Source organism: Brachyhypopomus gauderio, chromosome 8 (assembly GCF_052324685.1).
Source record: "Brachyhypopomus gauderio isolate BG-103 chromosome 8, BGAUD_0.2, whole genome shotgun sequence".
In the NCBI taxonomy this organism is placed as follows: domain Eukaryota; kingdom Metazoa; phylum Chordata; class Actinopteri; order Gymnotiformes; family Hypopomidae; genus Brachyhypopomus; species Brachyhypopomus gauderio.
In genome coordinates, this window is record NC_135218.1 from 7,790,865 (window position 1) to 7,807,935 (window position 17,071).

At 47.8% G+C, this 17,071-nt stretch overlaps 2 protein-coding genes across 3 annotated transcripts in view; both read right to left on the reverse strand.

Moving 5' to 3' along the window:
- Window positions 1-28: 28 nt before the first annotated feature.
- On the reverse strand, window positions 29-8,015 carry LOC143521359 (zinc finger protein ZXDC). Its single transcript, XM_077014142.1, has 9 exons — window positions 6,089-8,015; window positions 5,840-5,992; window positions 5,667-5,745; window positions 5,451-5,581; window positions 5,146-5,316; window positions 3,823-4,634; window positions 3,352-3,603; window positions 3,165-3,266; window positions 29-1,070 (listed from the first exon to the last, which is right to left on the reverse strand). The coding sequence occupies exons 1-9, from the start codon at window positions 7,983-7,985 to the stop codon at window positions 984-986; spliced, it is 3,684 nt and encodes a 1,227-aa protein (XP_076870257.1). The 5' UTR covers window positions 7,986-8,015; the 3' UTR covers window positions 29-983.
- Window positions 8,016-10,719: 2,704 nt separating this feature from the next.
- Window positions 10,720-17,071, reverse strand: part of LOC143521361 (copine-9-like) — a 94,867-nt gene continuing 88,515 nt past the window's right edge. For both annotated transcript variants that reach the window (XM_077014147.1, XM_077014146.1), the window contains 2 exons: window positions 14,915-14,988; window positions 10,720-14,663 (listed from right to left, as the gene is read on the reverse strand). In XM_077014147.1, the coding sequence (XP_076870262.1) occupies window positions 14,472-14,663; window positions 14,915-14,988 (266 nt within the window). In that variant the 3' untranslated portion in view covers window positions 10,720-14,471. The remainder of the gene's footprint in view (window positions 14,664-14,914; window positions 14,989-17,071) is intronic.

The window sequence follows — 17,071 nt, forward strand, 5'->3', positions numbered from 1 at the left end:
AAAGTAGTATTTAATATTTGTTTCATAATTAAACATAGACCATCAACAACTGAATCCTCGTTTTACATACCACACAAAAGGCATAAAAAATAAAAACTTAAAATTATAAACAGAAGTTCTTCCTCCACGGGTATGGGTGCTTGGAGAGAAGAGTCCCTGTCACACATACTGAGAAGCAGCCTGCTGCATAAACCACAGTACGGCTTCATATTTAATTGTGCTGTTCAACCAACCGACGAAGCCACACCAGAGCCCACTGTTGCGTGACGTTTAGGTAAGAGGCATTATAAGCGTTGTTACAAAGAGGTTTTATTTCTTATTCACGGCAAACCTAGGTATTGCAGCTTTGGTAACCACATTACCGTGTCTCATCATGAGACAGAGCGAGAACAGAAGATGAACAGATGTAGCCTACTGAGCACTGTAGAACAAAGACTGTTACAATGAACGCTTGTAACACCTTTGTGACAGCTCGACGCCTATTAAAACTGACCCCAAATGTAATTTGTTAACAGTACGTGATAGTGGGACTCTAGATTGGGAGAGGTAAAATATGATGGTTCTCCTGGCAACCTTAGCATTCCACCTCCACCAGTACACGACACTGGGTTTGTGCCTCAAACACCGTGGAGCTAAATTACCGGACCATATTTTGAAAACAGGAAACGGGTTAAAGGTGTGTTGCTCCTGGCTGAGTGGTCATGGGAAGGGGGTTATGTCATTTAAGCATAATCAGGCATTCTAAACCAAACTCACGGCCTACGACGATCAGAAGCAGCTCGTGAACACTGTCCAGTGAGCAGGCCTAGCCCTTCTTTCTCCAGTGGAAAATCCCCTGAGCTGGACTGTCTTCAGCATGGCACCACAGAAAGAGACACCTTCAAGACAGACTCTTTCATGTCTCGAGGAGACAGACAGGCAGAGGGAGACACAGGGCGGCGAGTGATGCCCTCGCGGTGTCTCGCTGGCGTGCGGGAGTGCCGTCACTCCAGGTCCTGCAGGTTGATGGTGCTGCCCGTGAACTGGGAGTTATCTGAGCCGTTATCATCCTCAGTCATGGCTGAAGGCTCCTGATCAGAAACACATACGCATTTCAGTACAGTACCGACTACTGATGAGACACAGCAAAATGTATGACATTACACTAGGCAATGACACGCTGCCATGTACTGCATAGTAATTACAGAACTGATTACAGAATACACGCTAAAACACACATATACAAATACATACATATTACAAGGAAACTTTAGCTTAGTTAGATGTACAGCAATACTGTGAATTAACCAAAATATTTACAATCTATTTTACAAAATAAACAATGTTACAAGATGAGTTGTAAAATCATAATCATTACAATACCACCTTTAAGCTGTCCAACTGCTTCTAAGCCATCTATGTCCTCCCCACACTCACCACTTCCACCACCACCATCCCACAATCACTATCACCATCTCTACCACCCCACAACCACCACAAACACCCCACTATCACCATCTCTACCACCCCACAACCACTACCACTCCACTATCACCATCTCTACCACCCCACAACCACCACAAACACCCCACTATCACCATCTCTACCACCCCACAACCACTACCACTCCACTATCACTATCTCTACCACCCCACAACCACTACCACTCCACTATCACCATCTCTACCACCCCACAACCACCACAAACACCCCACTATCACCATCTCTACCACCCCACAACCACTACCACTCCACTATCACCATCTCTACCACCCCACAACCACTACCACTCCACTATCACCATCTCTACCACCCCACAACCACCACAAACACCCCACTATCACCATCTCTACCACCCCACAACCACTACCACTCCACTATCACCATCTCTACCACCCCACAACCACCACAAACACCCCACTATCACCATCTCTACCACCCCACAACCACCACAAACACCCCACTATCACCATCTCTACCACCCCACAACCACTACCACTCCACTATCACCATCTCTACCACCCCACAATCACTACCACTCCACTATCACCATCTCTACCACCCCACAACCACTACCACTCCACTATCACCATCTCTACCACCCCACAACCACCACAAACACCCCACTATCACCATCTCTACCACCCCACAACCACTACCACTCCACTATCACCATCTCTACCACCCCACAACCACCACAAACACCCCACTATCACCATCTCTACCACCCCACAACCACTACCACCCCACTATCACCATCTCTACCACCCCACAACCACTACCACTCCACTATCACCATCTCTACCACCCCACAACCACTACCACTCCACTATCACCATCTCTACCACCCCACAACCACTACCACTCCACTATCACCATCTCTACCACCCCACAACCACTACCACCCCACTATCACCATCTCTACCACCCCACAACCACTACCACCCCACTATCACCATCTCTACCACCCCACAACCACTACCACTCCACTATCACCATCTCTACCACCCCACAACCACTACCACTCCACTATCACCATCTCTACCACCCCACAATCACTACCACTCCACTATCACCATCTCTACCACCCCACAACCACTACCACCCCACTATCACCATCTCTACCACCCCACAACCACTACCACCCCACTATCACCATCTCTACCACCCCACAATCACTACCACTCCACTATCACCATCTCTACCACCCCACAACCACTACCACTCCACTATCACCATCTCTACCACCCCACAACCACTACCACCCCACTATCACCATCTCTACCACCCCACAATCACTACCACTCCACTATCACCATCTCTACCACCCCACAACCACTACCACTCCACTATCACCATCTCTACCACCCCACAACCACTACCACTCCACTATCACCATCTCTACCACCCCACAACCACTACCACTCCACTATCACCATCTCTACCACCCCACAACCACTACCACTCCACTATCACCATCTCTACCACCCCACAACCACTACCACTCCACTATCACCATCTCTACCACCCCACAACCACTACCACTCCACTATCACCATCTCTACCACACCACAAACACCCCACTATGACATCAGGCTGCAAGGGGACTGACTACTAGCCAATTAGACCTAACATCAGCTTCCATTTCGCCATTGTGCCCAGTTAACGGGTGGAAGTGTAGAGACCTGTAGGATGTTGACGGGCAGGTCCACCGTGAGCTGGGAATGAGAACTGGAGGTCTGGGAGCTGAGTTGGAAGGCCAGGTCTCCATCAGTAGCAGGGTCATCCTGGAGAACACACACAAACTAATGAGAACACTACCCTGGCTGAGAGTGTGTAGTAACTATCACCAGTGTGTCCATCATCACTGACCTGCAGAAGCTGGATCTGTACGTACTGGGCTCCAGTAACCGGGTCTCGGATCGCGAGCCCCCCTGCGGTCGACGCAGTCCCTTCCCCGTAGCGACCACACGCTGGAGCCAGGGCTCCTGGGGCAGCAGGGCCCTTGGGCCCTTTAGTCTTCCTCTGGGTCGTGGTGCCGGCGCCGGCCGCCGGGCCCTTCTGCTTCCTGCGCTTGGCCAGCTGGATGGCTCTGTAGTCTGTGCGCGCAGAACCACAGCTCTCCTTCAGGGCCCAGACGAAGGAAACGGCGTTATTCATCAGCACCGCCCAGATCCACTTACTCACCATGTGAACAAAACGGTTTAAGCAATGGGAACATAAACGTTCAACTCAACATTTCAAATGTTTATCAGCCATTTAATGAACCATTTTCTACGTTAATGTTCTTTGTGCTGATGTGTTTGTAAGTGACTAGTACATGTTCGTGTCATTCACCCTCACCATAAAGGGACAGGGCGTGGCTGAAGGAAGCTCCGCCTCTTTCTGCCCAGTGTAGGAGGCACCGTGGCTGGGGAACACAAACTGGCTCATGCCCTTGCTGCTCTCCTGTTGGCTCAGCACTTCCACTCCACTCAGCAAGGGCCCCACGGCTGCCTCGCCGGGCCCGATGTCTGCCTTGGGCCGGGGAGAGAGGAGCTCCGGCACAGGGGCCCCGGCCCCCAGTGTGGAGGAGGCGAGCGAGGGCACGAGGGAGGAGGAGAGAGGAGCGAGGGAGGGGGTGAGGGAGGAGGACGGGGACTCGGCGGTCAGCGCGCTGGATGAGCTGAGGGCCTGCAGTTGCTCGGCGGCCGGCGTGTTCTGGATGGCCAGGGCGGTGAGGGCGCCCAGCGCCTCGGGGTTCACCGTCTGCACGTCGTCCAACTGCAGCGCGGCCTGCTGCAGGACTCCGCCCCCTCCGCTGTGGCCCAGGGCGGCGTCCAGGACGTGCGCGCCCATGTCTGCCCCTGCCGCTAAGATGAGGGGGTCCACGCTTTTGACCCCTCCCAGGGGCGGGCCGACCGACGCCGGGTCTATGGTGAGAATGCCGCTGCTGACCAGAGACATGTCCATGGAGAAAGAGGCGGGGCCTGAGTGGGTAGCTGGGCCAGTGGGTGCCGCGGTGGCGCCCTGGGACATGCTGGAAAACAGGGAGGAGAGGTCCAGGCTGCTGAGCTCCGCCCCCACAGAGGCGGGCACACTGGCGGTCTGGGCGGCGCTGGTGAGCTCACAGCTGGGTGTCAGTGTGGCTGTGCTCTCCAACTGGTTCAACACATCTGGGGAAGGAACGACACAATGTGAGTGGGTGGGTGTGTACGTGGAGGTGAGTGGGTGAGTGTGTACGTAGAGGTGAGTGGGTGAGTGTGTACGTGGAGGTGAGTGGGTGAGTGTGTACGTAGAGGTGAGTGGGTGAGTGTGTACGTGGAGGTGAGTGGGTGGGTGTGTACGTGGAGGTGAGTGGGTGAGTGTGTACGTGGAGGTGAGTGGGTGGGTGTGTACGTGGAGGTGAGTGGGTGAGTGTGTACGTGGAGGTGAGTGGGTGAGTGTGTACGTGGAGGTGAGTGGGTGAGTGTGTATGTGGAGGTGAGTGGGTGAGTGTGTACGTGGAGGTGAGTGGGTGAGTGTGTACGTGGAGGTGAGTGGGTGAGTGTGTACGTGGAGGTGAGTGGGTGAGTGTGTACGTGGAGGTGAGTGGGTGAGTGTGTACGTAGAGGTGAGTGGGTGAGTGTGTACGTGGAGGTGAGTGGGTGTAGGTGGATGTTTATGTGGAGGTGGGTGGGTGTGTACCTGGGCTGAGGTTGTGATGTTTCAACATATGACTCTTGAGACTACTGCGGGATGAGAAGTGCTTGTCACATCCTGCCACAGGACACTTGCTCCTCAGACACACCCCGTCCTGACGGTGCTTCTTAGAGTGGATGTACAGACTACTGCGTGCCGAGAACTTTGCGTTACAGCCTGCAGACAAAAGTACATACAAACACACAACAATGACCCAATACATATTTTCACTAATTGGTGAAGAAGATCTAAGGCAGCTTTGACACCACCGTCTACACTAGTGGGCTGCTGGGAGAACTGACGATGCCAACCTGCCATAGGGCACTCAAAGGGCTTGGTGCCCAGGTGTGTGATGCTGTGGCCCTTCAGATGCTCGGCTCGAGTGAAGGACTTCCCACATCCCTCCTCGGGACACATGAACCGCCGATCGTCATCGTGTTTCCTGCGGGGGGGGGGGGGGGGGGGGGGTGTGAATGAGAGGACTGCAAAATATACGAGATAACACACACGCACGGACGCACACAAACCTTTTGTGTCGCAACAGCTTTGACATGCTAGTAAAGGTCCAGCCACAGGACTCTGAGTCGCACACAAACGGCCGTTCACCTGGAGACAGACAGAAACAAATGGTGGTGTTTGTGGTGGAGGTTGAAGGGGTCGTGTGTGAGTGCGAGTACGGCGGGCGGCCGCGTGCAGGCACCTGTGTGACTGCGCAGGTGAATTTTGAGGCGGCAGGCTTTATCGTAGCGCTTGTCACAGCCTGGGTATGTACAGGTGAACTGGCCAGTCTCCCTGAAGTGTGTTCTGTTGTGGGAGAACAGGGCACTGAAGGTGATGAAAGCTTTTTCACATCCTGGGAGACACACACACACACAAAAGGAACATCATGTAAACCTCATCATCTGCAATTTCAAACGCAACCGTGAGAAAAATCACGATCCACCCTCACCTGGGAATTCACACTTGTGGGGCCTCTCGGGTTCAAAGTGCGTCCTCTGATGGTTGGCGAGTCGCGTGGCGCTGCGGAACCTCTCGCTGCAGATGTCGCACACGAAGGCGTCCTCCTGGTCGTGGGCCTTGACGTGGGCCTTCAGGTTGTAGACGGTGGTGAAGTGCCTGCCGCAGTTCTCCCACTCGCACCTGTACGGGCGGACCTTATCGTGGGACTGCAGGTGCCGCTTCAGCTTGTACGACGTGGTGAAGGACCAGCCGCAGCCTTCCACCGCGCACTTGAAGGGCCGCTGGTCTTCTGTGTGAAACACGAGGTGCATTTTGAGCTTCTGGCGGCTGTCGAAGGTGTTGGAGCAGCCGGGGTTAGGGCAGCGGTAGGTCACCAGGGTCCCCTTCTTGGCCAAGCCCGTCGGACCGAGGCTCACGGGTTGTAGCTCGTCCTCGCGTGTGCCTTTTGAATCCGGCCCTGTGGAGTTCGCGTCCATGGCGCACAAGGTTCCATCCTCCTGCTTAACCGCATGGCACGAGTCCAGGGTGGCACCGAGTTCCGACAGCGAGCAGTCGTCGGCCAACGTCAGCTCCGAGTCGCTCACCGCCGGCTCGGCGCTCGAGTCCTCTTGACCACCACCCCCAACGTTGCTTATCTTCCCGATAGATTTGGTCCCACCATCGTAGTTGAGAAGAACTATGTCTTCATGGTCTTTCATACCCAAGTGTTCTTTCAGACTCACCATCCCGTCCTCTTTGTAGGAATAGCCCTCGGGAGGAGCAGCCAGGGTCAAAACCCCATTCTCGATAGTCACGATAATGCTTTGGTTATTGATCATAATAGTCCCAGAGAAGGTTTCGTGCGCAGCTGCAGAAGGTCCATCAGGAGCACCGAGGTTCACGTAGTCCGTGATGTACTCTGCACTGTTACTCGCCTCCATCATCTCTCCGCTCTCATGAGGATCTGTGCTCTCTGGCAGCACAGTACAGGTTTTAGAGTCACACTCGTTCAGCTCACACGAGGCCTGACCCACATATGTGGGGTGATCGCAGGCCATCACTACATCAGACAGCCTCCCATCAGAACCACGACCCGTCTCGCTGCTCTCAGACGACATCACGTTGCCATTTTGGGCCTCGAAGCACAACCCTCGTCTCCCACGGGCTCCAGTTTCACCATTTGGAGCAGAATTTGCACCCAAGTTACTAAACCCACAAACGGACGAGGATTTTGCTTTGACCGTCGAGCCGTCCTGCTGCACCTCCACGGGCCCGCACGGGTCTGCGGTCTCACCGCTCCCCCTCTCCCCGTCTTCGCGTGTTTTTTGTCGTCCCTTGTCGTCGCCGAGCCCGTTCTCCTGCACTATGTTCAGGACGACGTAAAACTCCTCGGAGTTTCCGCCGACGGCCGACCCGACGCTCGCGTCCGAGCGAGACGCGCTTGCCGACGGCGGGGAGGGACCTTCCTCCCGGCGCCGCCGCCCGGGGTGTTCCGCATACCCGTCCTCCCCGTCGAAAAGGGGCAGCGCCATTTGCAACGCGCCGTCTTCGTCGTGGTCCCCGCCGTATTTCAGCTCCAAACCGCCATACTCCCCCTGCGCGTTCACGCGACACAGCTCAACGTTCGCCGCTCGCGGCGGCGCGCCGCGTCCGTCGTTCCGCTTGTGGCAGAGAGACGAACACGAACCGCTGCCATTTTCCGCCAGCAGGCGAAGCGAGGAGGACCTGGGCCGGTTGTTGTTGTCGTCGTCGCTTTGCGACTCGGAATGGTCCCCGTTGTCGTTTTTCGTCGAAACGGAGCTAGAAACGCTCTCCGTCGTCGTTCCCAGCGGAGACGAAGCGGAGTTAGGCGGGGCGCCATGTTGGTAGTGAGTGTTTTGGGCAGCGGTGAGCCCCTGCATTTCCATCTTGGTGTCCCTGTAGCAGCAGCACGTAAAGGCCCCGCCTTTACACACGCGTCATAGCCCGCCGAGCCGATACACACTTCACGGCGAACCGGCGGCCCGATTCCGGAACTTGAGAGAAAGCAGCGCGGAATTAATTAAAGATAAGAATTAATGTAAAAAAAAGTTAATTATCCAACGGGTCAGTTATATCACAGGTTATTACGAGTCGTCGCCCAAAACAATGTAAAGCAAAACTTTTAATATATAATGTATTATAAAATATTCACCTCAGCCACTAGATGTCACTTTAGGACTGTTCCTTTGTGCGGACTGGTGGCTTGATATAAGTAACCAGAAACGTATATACAATGTATTTTTTTTATATGGGAAATGATAATGGGAATAGTCAATATCTGGAGATGCCTGGTAATGCCTGGGAGATCTTGGCCACAATTTAGTAACTAGAGCCTGCAGTCGAGGCCATTTTTGTTTTTATTCATTATAAATTATGTTGCTAAAACATTTTACCACGTGATTATGTGGAAACAACTGGGTTTGGTGTAAAACACCCCTCAGAAGCACACACACACACACACACACACACACACACACACACACACACACACACACACACACACACACACAAGCATAGTAAACTTTACATCCCTGTTTTGATTGCTCAAGCAATTGGTGTTAAACAGGAGCAGGCCAAACTAATGCATCACAAATTTAGTCTTTTGATGAACATGTAATTTCTTCTTAGACATTCTTTTGTGATGCTCATACATAATGCAGACCAACAAGGCACGAAAAGGACCAAACACAGGACACAAGGTCTCGAGATGTGGGAGTGAAAATGTGCAGAAGGTAAACGTGGAGCGCGGAGGAGGTCATAATATTTGATCCAATTAGTATTTTTGTGCTATATTTGATGAAAAACAAAATGCTTGTATTCAAAATGCAGCTAATGCAGCTTCCTGCAGGAAATTAGTTCGGGCAGTTGCTTTATCTTCTTAATGCTGAGTTTCCTAGAGGTAAGACTGCCACCCCATACAGTATAAACAACCCCCAAAACCTATTTAGCCCAGTAAATAACATTGTTCTACTTTAGTTCTAGTTCATTATTGTAGTTATTGTCACAAAATATATATAATAAAAGCTTCTCAGGATGAAACATCCATATAACTTTATTTACATATTTGGTTTGATGGTAAACATGTCAGTATTATCACCAAGTGAATCAAGATTAATCATTTTCTACTTTGCTTAGGACTAAAGGACTAACTACAAATATAAATGCAACCTAACACTTTAGTGTGTCTCACTTTCATTAGCATTAAAATCTTTGAAATCCAAAAAATAACGTACTGAAGGGTATATTCCTTGTTTGGAGGTACTACTATAAGTTTACTCAACAATAATAAATTAACTTATCCAAGACCATTAATAAATACCATATTACTACTCAATAACAATAATAATAATGATTATTATAATAATATAATTTGGTTATCTAATTTAAATGTAAATATTTCACTGTACTTTTGAAACCTTTTTTAGATTTTTTGTTCCATTCCTGCAGAGTGGATTAATAATAATTCAACTGTTTTAAAATGAAATGTCCTCTAGATGGCACTTTGACATCACATCATATTTTATATTGTTTTTTTATAGTTTTTTTTATAGTTTAAAAATGTTCATTGCTAACAACAAACAGAAAAACACATATTGGAACCGAGTTCAGTTCTGTTAAAGTGAACGAGAAAGAGAACCATATTTCAGGTATTTCTATGTTCACAGTGTGAAATGAACTTTAAAGAGGACTTCCAGTCAGACTGGTGCCACTTTGTTTTCACATTGCACAAATCTAGCGGACCGTAATATGAAGCACAAATGAAGCAGGCAGAGACTGCCTCGGGAGGTGACCTACATTTGTTTTAAGGTCCATTTAGAGGGGATAATTTGACATGCACACACACACACACACACACACACACACACACACACACACACACACACACACACACACACACACACATATATATATAAAGAAACTGTGACTCAGTGGTCTGAAACCAATTGAACTGCACAAATGACCCAAGTGTGAAAATACCCCAAGTCTGAGCAGGATTGGCCTGGCCTGATCTTGTTGAACACTGAATAGCGGAATAATGTTTCAAATTTATTATCTGTCAAAAGAGGCAGGTGAAGCTCATTACCACAAAATGCCATTTTAGGCCATAGAAATGCACAAAAGCAGCATAAATAATACAATGCATTATGGAAAGGCAAATGCTGCATTTACAGTTATTAAACGCTTGTAAATGTCACACATTCGTCCTTGGCGGACTACGCTCCCCAGAACCTACATGCTCCTCCTCTCTTGATTACTGATGACACCTGTGAATTAAATAATTCTTGTAGAGTTTCTGTATATGTGGCACGCAGTAGAAGTTTGCATTTTATCCTTGCAATACTAAGCCTCGTATTACTTTTGTATATTTTTTCATTTTTTCCTTTTTACATCTTTTGCCTAATCCTTCTTCTTACTGTTTGGGACTTTGACCATTGCCTGTGTTATCGATTCAACCCATTGGATATTAAATACTTTGGTATTTTACCTGCAAGTGACTTTTCCTTACCTATTGAACTTGACAGTAAAACGCAAACAATACAGCATTGTGTTTTCAATAGGCTTTTCACCATTTATTACAGCACATACTCAATTATTGAAGCACAAATTATGGTATAAAAAGGTGTCATAGCGCCTATGCTGTGCTGAATCAGAAGGAAAACATAATTGATTGCAGTTATTTTTTTTACCCTTTTGGTATCAAACATTTGGAAAATATTTTGCTCCATGAGTTTTCCTACCACTGTCAGGACATCACGTAGCCTTCGTTCACAGGACGTACCAAGTCGAGGCTGCATAATTAAAGAAAGGATGTCACCAGAGGGCCCCCGTAGAAGAAAGCACAAGAACGGACGCGGAGTGCTCATAATCTTTTGTTATATTTTAACAAAACAATACAAAAAACCTTCACATGCTATGAAGCCAATACATTTGAATGATGGTCACTTAATACTGCCCATTCTTCTGCAGTACCAGTTGTTCTAAATCTACAAAAGGAAAACAACAGAATCTTAGCAAAATTATTTTGTGTGCATATATTTAACAGCAAAAAATACTACTTCTTTTGTTCCCCAAACAAACCCTATACACATCACATTTGGGCCTAGACAGGGGAGTGAAAGTGGACGGGTTGGCGATTTATCTTTGGTGGTGTTATATAGGCTACAATGCTGAGATATAATTTGAACTCAGGCCAGATATGGCACATAGAAATAAGCCATTAGCATGATGTTGACCGTCACTGCACTAGCTGAACAAAGCATCATTTTTAAATTATGACTGTACAATATAGTCGTTTTAAACAAAATGTATCAAACTCATAGCTAAAGTGCAATAATGACAATAGTGAATGTTAAACGTTGAGCATGTGTTGTGTTGTGCATAACGGCGGATAACACTGGATAACACTGCAGAACAGAACATGCCCAGTATCAAAGGAGGACGTGTTAGCGAGGAAGATCTCACGCCTCAAACATTCCTGTACAGAGTCACGTTTAGGATGCGTTTCTGTGCTTGTTATATGTCCTGACAAGGCTCACGAACAATGACTAAGGCCTACTGTGTCACACATATTTGAACACACATTTCGACAGTCATGCAAAATGTAAAAATCTGTGTCACACAAGTGCAGATTTCTACTCTGCATTTGTCAGCAGCGCTCACGGGGCCGCACGCTTAAGCTATACGCTCACAAACAAAACGGCGGATATTTCATTTGTGATCTAAAACACCCAGAGAAATATATGTCTATTTGCAGCAAGCTACATTGTGTTTTGTGCCATATTCTCCAGTATTCTGCAGTTCCACAGAATATAGTGTACACAACAAAGATCATGGACTAAAATATACATGAACAATCTAGTGTTCTAGAAAACAATACAGTTTGCTAGTTATAGATATATAAACACTTGTGTCAGACTGAAACATAACAATAACCAGCACTGAATGGTCCCCCGTTAATGTCATGCAATATCATAAGCTGTAGCATGTACAATACAATAGCTACAAATCCCCTTACTCAGACACACATACACACACTGTCTACTCATTGTTCATTCCGATGCAAATTCTTTGTTTACAAAAGTGAATGATTAGAGGTTTTGTACCAGAGGGGGATTAACAAGTCAAGATCAGCATTAATAGACTCCCCCAAATAAATGTAGTTAATGAACCTTAACTCACTGAAGTTTTCCCAGTTTTGCGCTTTTAATTAAATGTGTAGAGGCAGAGAGACTGGAACTGACGGAGGAAAGAGAGGCTCTTATAATCTTCTCTACGGGGAGAGAGAGGGTCCAATAAAGAGATAATGCTCTTTATGTCATTTGTGACCTTGCCCCAAAATGGCTGTTTCCTTTCAGTAGTAGAGGAAGAGAGACACTGGGAGCCTTGGTGGGAACACCCTGCATGAGGTTCACCTCATACTCAGGCACTCTGTAAATACAACCAGCAACAAAGCACCCGCCAAGAGCCCAGGACCGAGCTAGCTCCGGATTTGGGGCAGGGGCTGTCAGATGCAACTAGAGCAGGAGTCAGGATGATATGGAGCTGGGGAAGGCGCAGAATCACTTTGCATTCATTTGCAAAGGAAAAGAGGCACATTCCCTGTCTCTCAAAATTACTGTAATGGCCCTGTGCTACATTTCCAAGTGCCAATTGTGATAAAATTCCTTATGGTTTTAAGCAATACATTTGAAGAAGTAAATAAGTGAAACTAAGTGTGAAGGTGACCTTGTAGTAGCTCAGTGTGTTGTTGATTTGGCATTTATGTGCTGTTTTGTCAAGCATGTTATTGTAGTTACTTGTGACTGTAAATGGGCAGGACACAGGCTGTAGTACAGCCAGGTGGGTTCCTCCTGTGCTAGCACTGGAATACATTATTCATCTGGTAAAGCTTGTTAAAGCCTGCCAGGTTGTGGCTGAAAGGAAGAACAGAGCTGAAGCAGAATTTGCTCAGATAATCCCAAACTGGAGGCTCTAAAATGTCAAGCAAACGACATCAGTTCATCAGAGGGCGAAGGGAGGATCAGAGAGTGAAGACCATGAAAGGGGAGTTTGTGAACAATAATGCAGTCGCAGTGCGCATGTAGGACATTTACATTTACATTTATGGCATTTGGCAGACGCCCTTATCCAGAGCGACTTACATTTTTATCTCATTTTTTTTTTTTTTATACAAGTGAGCAATTGAGGGTTAAGGGCCTTGCTCAGGGGCACCTCAGTCATGGCCTGGGGATCGAACCTGCGACCCTCCGGTCACAAGACCAGTTCCCTAACCGCTAGGCCATGACAGGACACCACCCCGAACCCAAAGCAAAGGTCTCGGGCATATATGAGCGCCAGGGTGAGGATTGTAGTGGTAGAGAGAAATGCATCATGGATGAGAATTAGGTTCATGAATTCAGGAAGAATGCCGGAAACAAGCAAGTTCAGTGTGGATGGATGGCTAACTTATCACTGTAGAAAATGGGAAGGTTTCTAGGCAGCTCTCTCTGTCTCTCCCTGTCTCTCTCCTCTTGAAGCGCGCTTACTATTATTCAATACTGCCAGAGAAAGCCGGTCAAACGCATCCAAGCATGTCAAAGTAGCCTTCAGAGAACTAACTTTGTTGTTGGTTTTACTGTTAAAGAGGCAGGAATTTCTTGCTCTTAATCGAGATGCAGGATTGTCATTTTTTAGAGAAGAATTTTGTGGTTTCCTGACAGACTTTTGGCCTCAAATTTACGGCGGATAAGGAATATCCTCAGACAGACACCCACAGACATATCAGACTTCATTGTTTTACCGTTCATTCAACAAAGAGCACAAACAGCATGACAGCAGTCAGGTCGGTGGAGGTCCATCTTGTTTTCTGGGTTCATAGAAAGTTTGCTTTTATTTCTGCTCACATCATCCCTACAGTTGACTGCAGTCGACACCCTTGCGTTCCTGGGTCATCGGCATGTAGAAGAGAAGATGAGCTCATCTGCCCCTTGACCCCATCCTGAAGCACTCGTTCTCTTACTCTCACATTCTTCCTCGTTACTGCCTGCCTCTGTGTATCTGCAGAATCTGCTCGAATCAGACCAGCAATCTCCTTTACGTTTTTGATGGGTTCACAGCATCTCAAGATGATTCAACCAGCCTTTCTCCAGTCCATACATCAGTGCCAAGATGTCGGCCGGAGAATCTGCTTACAGTTCCGTTTCTTTCAAGAACAGAGCATACAGAGTACAGATAAAACTCGTCCTTTGAGGGAATGACATGTATGCACATAAACAAAAGCTGGCAGCACTGTCAGTTGTGGGGGGGTGGGGGGATCCTATGCTTGTTATATGCCCCCAAGGACGCACCCCCTGCCCCCCAGGCCTTCCCCTGCGCCTTGCCTGGGCCAGCCCTCAGATGTGCATGCTAACGGGGAGCTTGCTGGGCGTGCTGGAGGTGGGGGGGGCGGGCCGAGGCTCGATCCCTTTGCTCTTCATGAAGGACAGCAGCTGCTCGGGAATCTCGGCCAGGACGTCTTTAGCTAGCCGAGCCATGCTCAGAATCTGGTTCCCAGACCGGTCGATGTAGTCCCGGAACGGAACAAACTAATGATGATCAAGAGATAGGGACAGTACAAAGGAGAGAGAGAGGGAGAGAGAGAGAGAGAGAGAGAGAGAGAGAGAGAGAGAGAGAGAGAGAGAGAGAGAGAGAGAGAGAGAGCACAGAGGAGCAAAGGAGAGAGAGAGAGATCCAGACATACAGAGAAGGTGAAACTGTGGCTGTTAGTGAAACTTAACATGGCGCTGGTATGTTGATTGGCAGAATTTAAATGACAGAGAGGTAAGACTTCCGTTACCTGAACAATGTCTCTCTCAGCAAATCGTCCTCTAGAGGACACTCTGACCTCATCACCATCTAACTCTTCCATGGCTGCAGAAGAGAAAACACACTGTATGATCCTCACATTATGGCACCAGTCTCTTTTTTTTTCTCATGCACGTCGTACTGTCTGGATAACGTTGCTGTACCTGGAAGACGTTTGTACTTGTGTACTTGGTTGTTGAGGAGGGTTTTAACAATGAGAGAGACTCTGTGTGTGTGTGTGTGTGTGTGTGTGTGTGTGTGTGTGTGTGTGTGTGTGTGTGTGTGTGTGTGTGTGTGTGTGTGTGTGTAAGCTGGAGGCAGATGTCTGTGAGCTCAGCCTTGGGGAAGGCCTGAGCGTGAGCTGAGCTACACCAGGGGGCAGACTACAAGTGCACATGTGCTTGACGTGTGCTTGGCGTGTGTCTGGCGTGTATCTGGTGTGCCCTTGGCATGTGTGTGTGCGTGCATGAGAGAGAATAGGTATGGATCCCAGTGTGTATGTAAATGAGAGAGTGAGAGGGGTGTGGCGTGGGGGGGGGGTACAGAGGCGAAGGGAGGGACAGATGGCAGCTGAGGACAATGGGATCAGGGCACAGGGCTCGGGATGAGGGGACAGGGGAAGACAGGAAGGTGGGACATCAAGGTCAATGAGACGATCAAGACTGCTGTGAGCACCATGAGTTCAGTGTTTGTATTCTACACAGGGTTCTGGTGCTTTTATTTTGAAATCTGAAATGAAGCAACCAGTAAAGGAATTGGCTTCCATGCTGTCAAAATGACCTTTCTTGAAGTTCAAAGAAAAGAAAATCAAATGCCATTTAATTTTGTGATAAGCATTAATATGTGCAAGCCCATTTATACAAATCAGTATATTGACAAATGTTTCAGATTGGAAAATTAGATATGCTTGTGTCTTAGTGTCAAAAATCTTTCAACTGTCATTTAATTTCTTACATTAACCCAAGCTGATTACATACACATTCATAACCACATGCTCCCAATACAGCTCTATTTTTTAAATCACTCTTAAACCTTTAGCACCCTATAGAATGAATAGTATGGTTTAAGCATCCACATTTTCATATATAAACTGATCTTTCTCCAATTAATTAAAAGGCACATTGCTTGCACAGCTAATGAAGGATCTCTGTATCTCTGTCTGAAACATCCAGTTTCTCTGGAAACTTCGAGTACTTCACTACAATTTTTACCATTTTTAATGTCTCTCTCTCTCTCTCTCTCTCTCTCTCTCATATATATATATACACTCACCGGCCACTTAATTAAGTACACCTTGCTAGTACTGGGTTGGACCCCCTTTTGCCTTCAGAACTGCCTTAAACCCTTGTGGCACAGATTCAACAAGGTACTGGAAACATTCCTCAGAGAGTCTGGTCCATATTGACATGATAGCATCACGCAGTTGCTGCAGATTTGTCGGCTGCACATCCATGATGTGAATCTTCTGTTCCACCACATCCCAAAGGTGCTCTATTGGATTGAGATCTGGTGACTGTGGAGGCAATTTCAGTACAGTGAACTTATTGTCGTGTTCAAGAAACCATGATGCTCAATTGGTACTAATGGGCCCAAAGTTGCCAGGAAAATATCCTCCACACCATTGCACCACCACCAGCAGCCTGAACCGTTGATATCAAATCAAATCAAATCAAAATTTATTTGTATAGTGCTTTTCACAACACATGTTGTCACAAAGCAGCTTTACAGGATTGATACAGCTGATACAAGGCAGGATGTGTCCATGCTTTCATGTTGTTGACACAAAATTCTGATCCATCCAAATGTCTCATCAGACCAGGCAACGTTTTTCCAATCTTCAATTGTTCAATATTGGTGAACCTGTTCGAATTGTAGTCTCAGTTTCCTGTTCTTAGCTGACAGGAGTGTAACCTGGTGTGGTTTTCTGCTGCTGTAGCCCATCCACATCAAGGTTCTACGTGTTGTGCATTCAGAGATGCTCTTCTCCATGCCTCGGTTGTAACGACTGGTTTTTTGAGTTACTGTTGCCATTCTATCAACTCAAACCAGTCTAGCCATTATCCTCTGACCTCTGGCATCAACAAAGCATTTGCGCCCACAGAACTGCCACTCACTGGATATTTTCTCTTTTTCGGACCATTATCTGTAA

Coding starts and splice junctions, on each gene's coding strand:
- LOC143521359 (XM_077014142.1), bottom strand. CDS start 7,985: ATGGAAATGCAGGGGCTCACCGCTGCCCAAAACACTCACTACCAACAT. Junction 4,635..5,145: donor ACATCACAACCTCAGCCCAG/GTACACACCCAC, acceptor TTCCTTCCCCAG/ATGTGTTGAACCAGTTGGAG. Junction 3,604..3,822: donor CCACGCCCTGTCCCTTTATG/GTGAGGGTGAAT, acceptor TGGGCCCTGAAG/GAGAGCTGTGGTTCTGCGCG.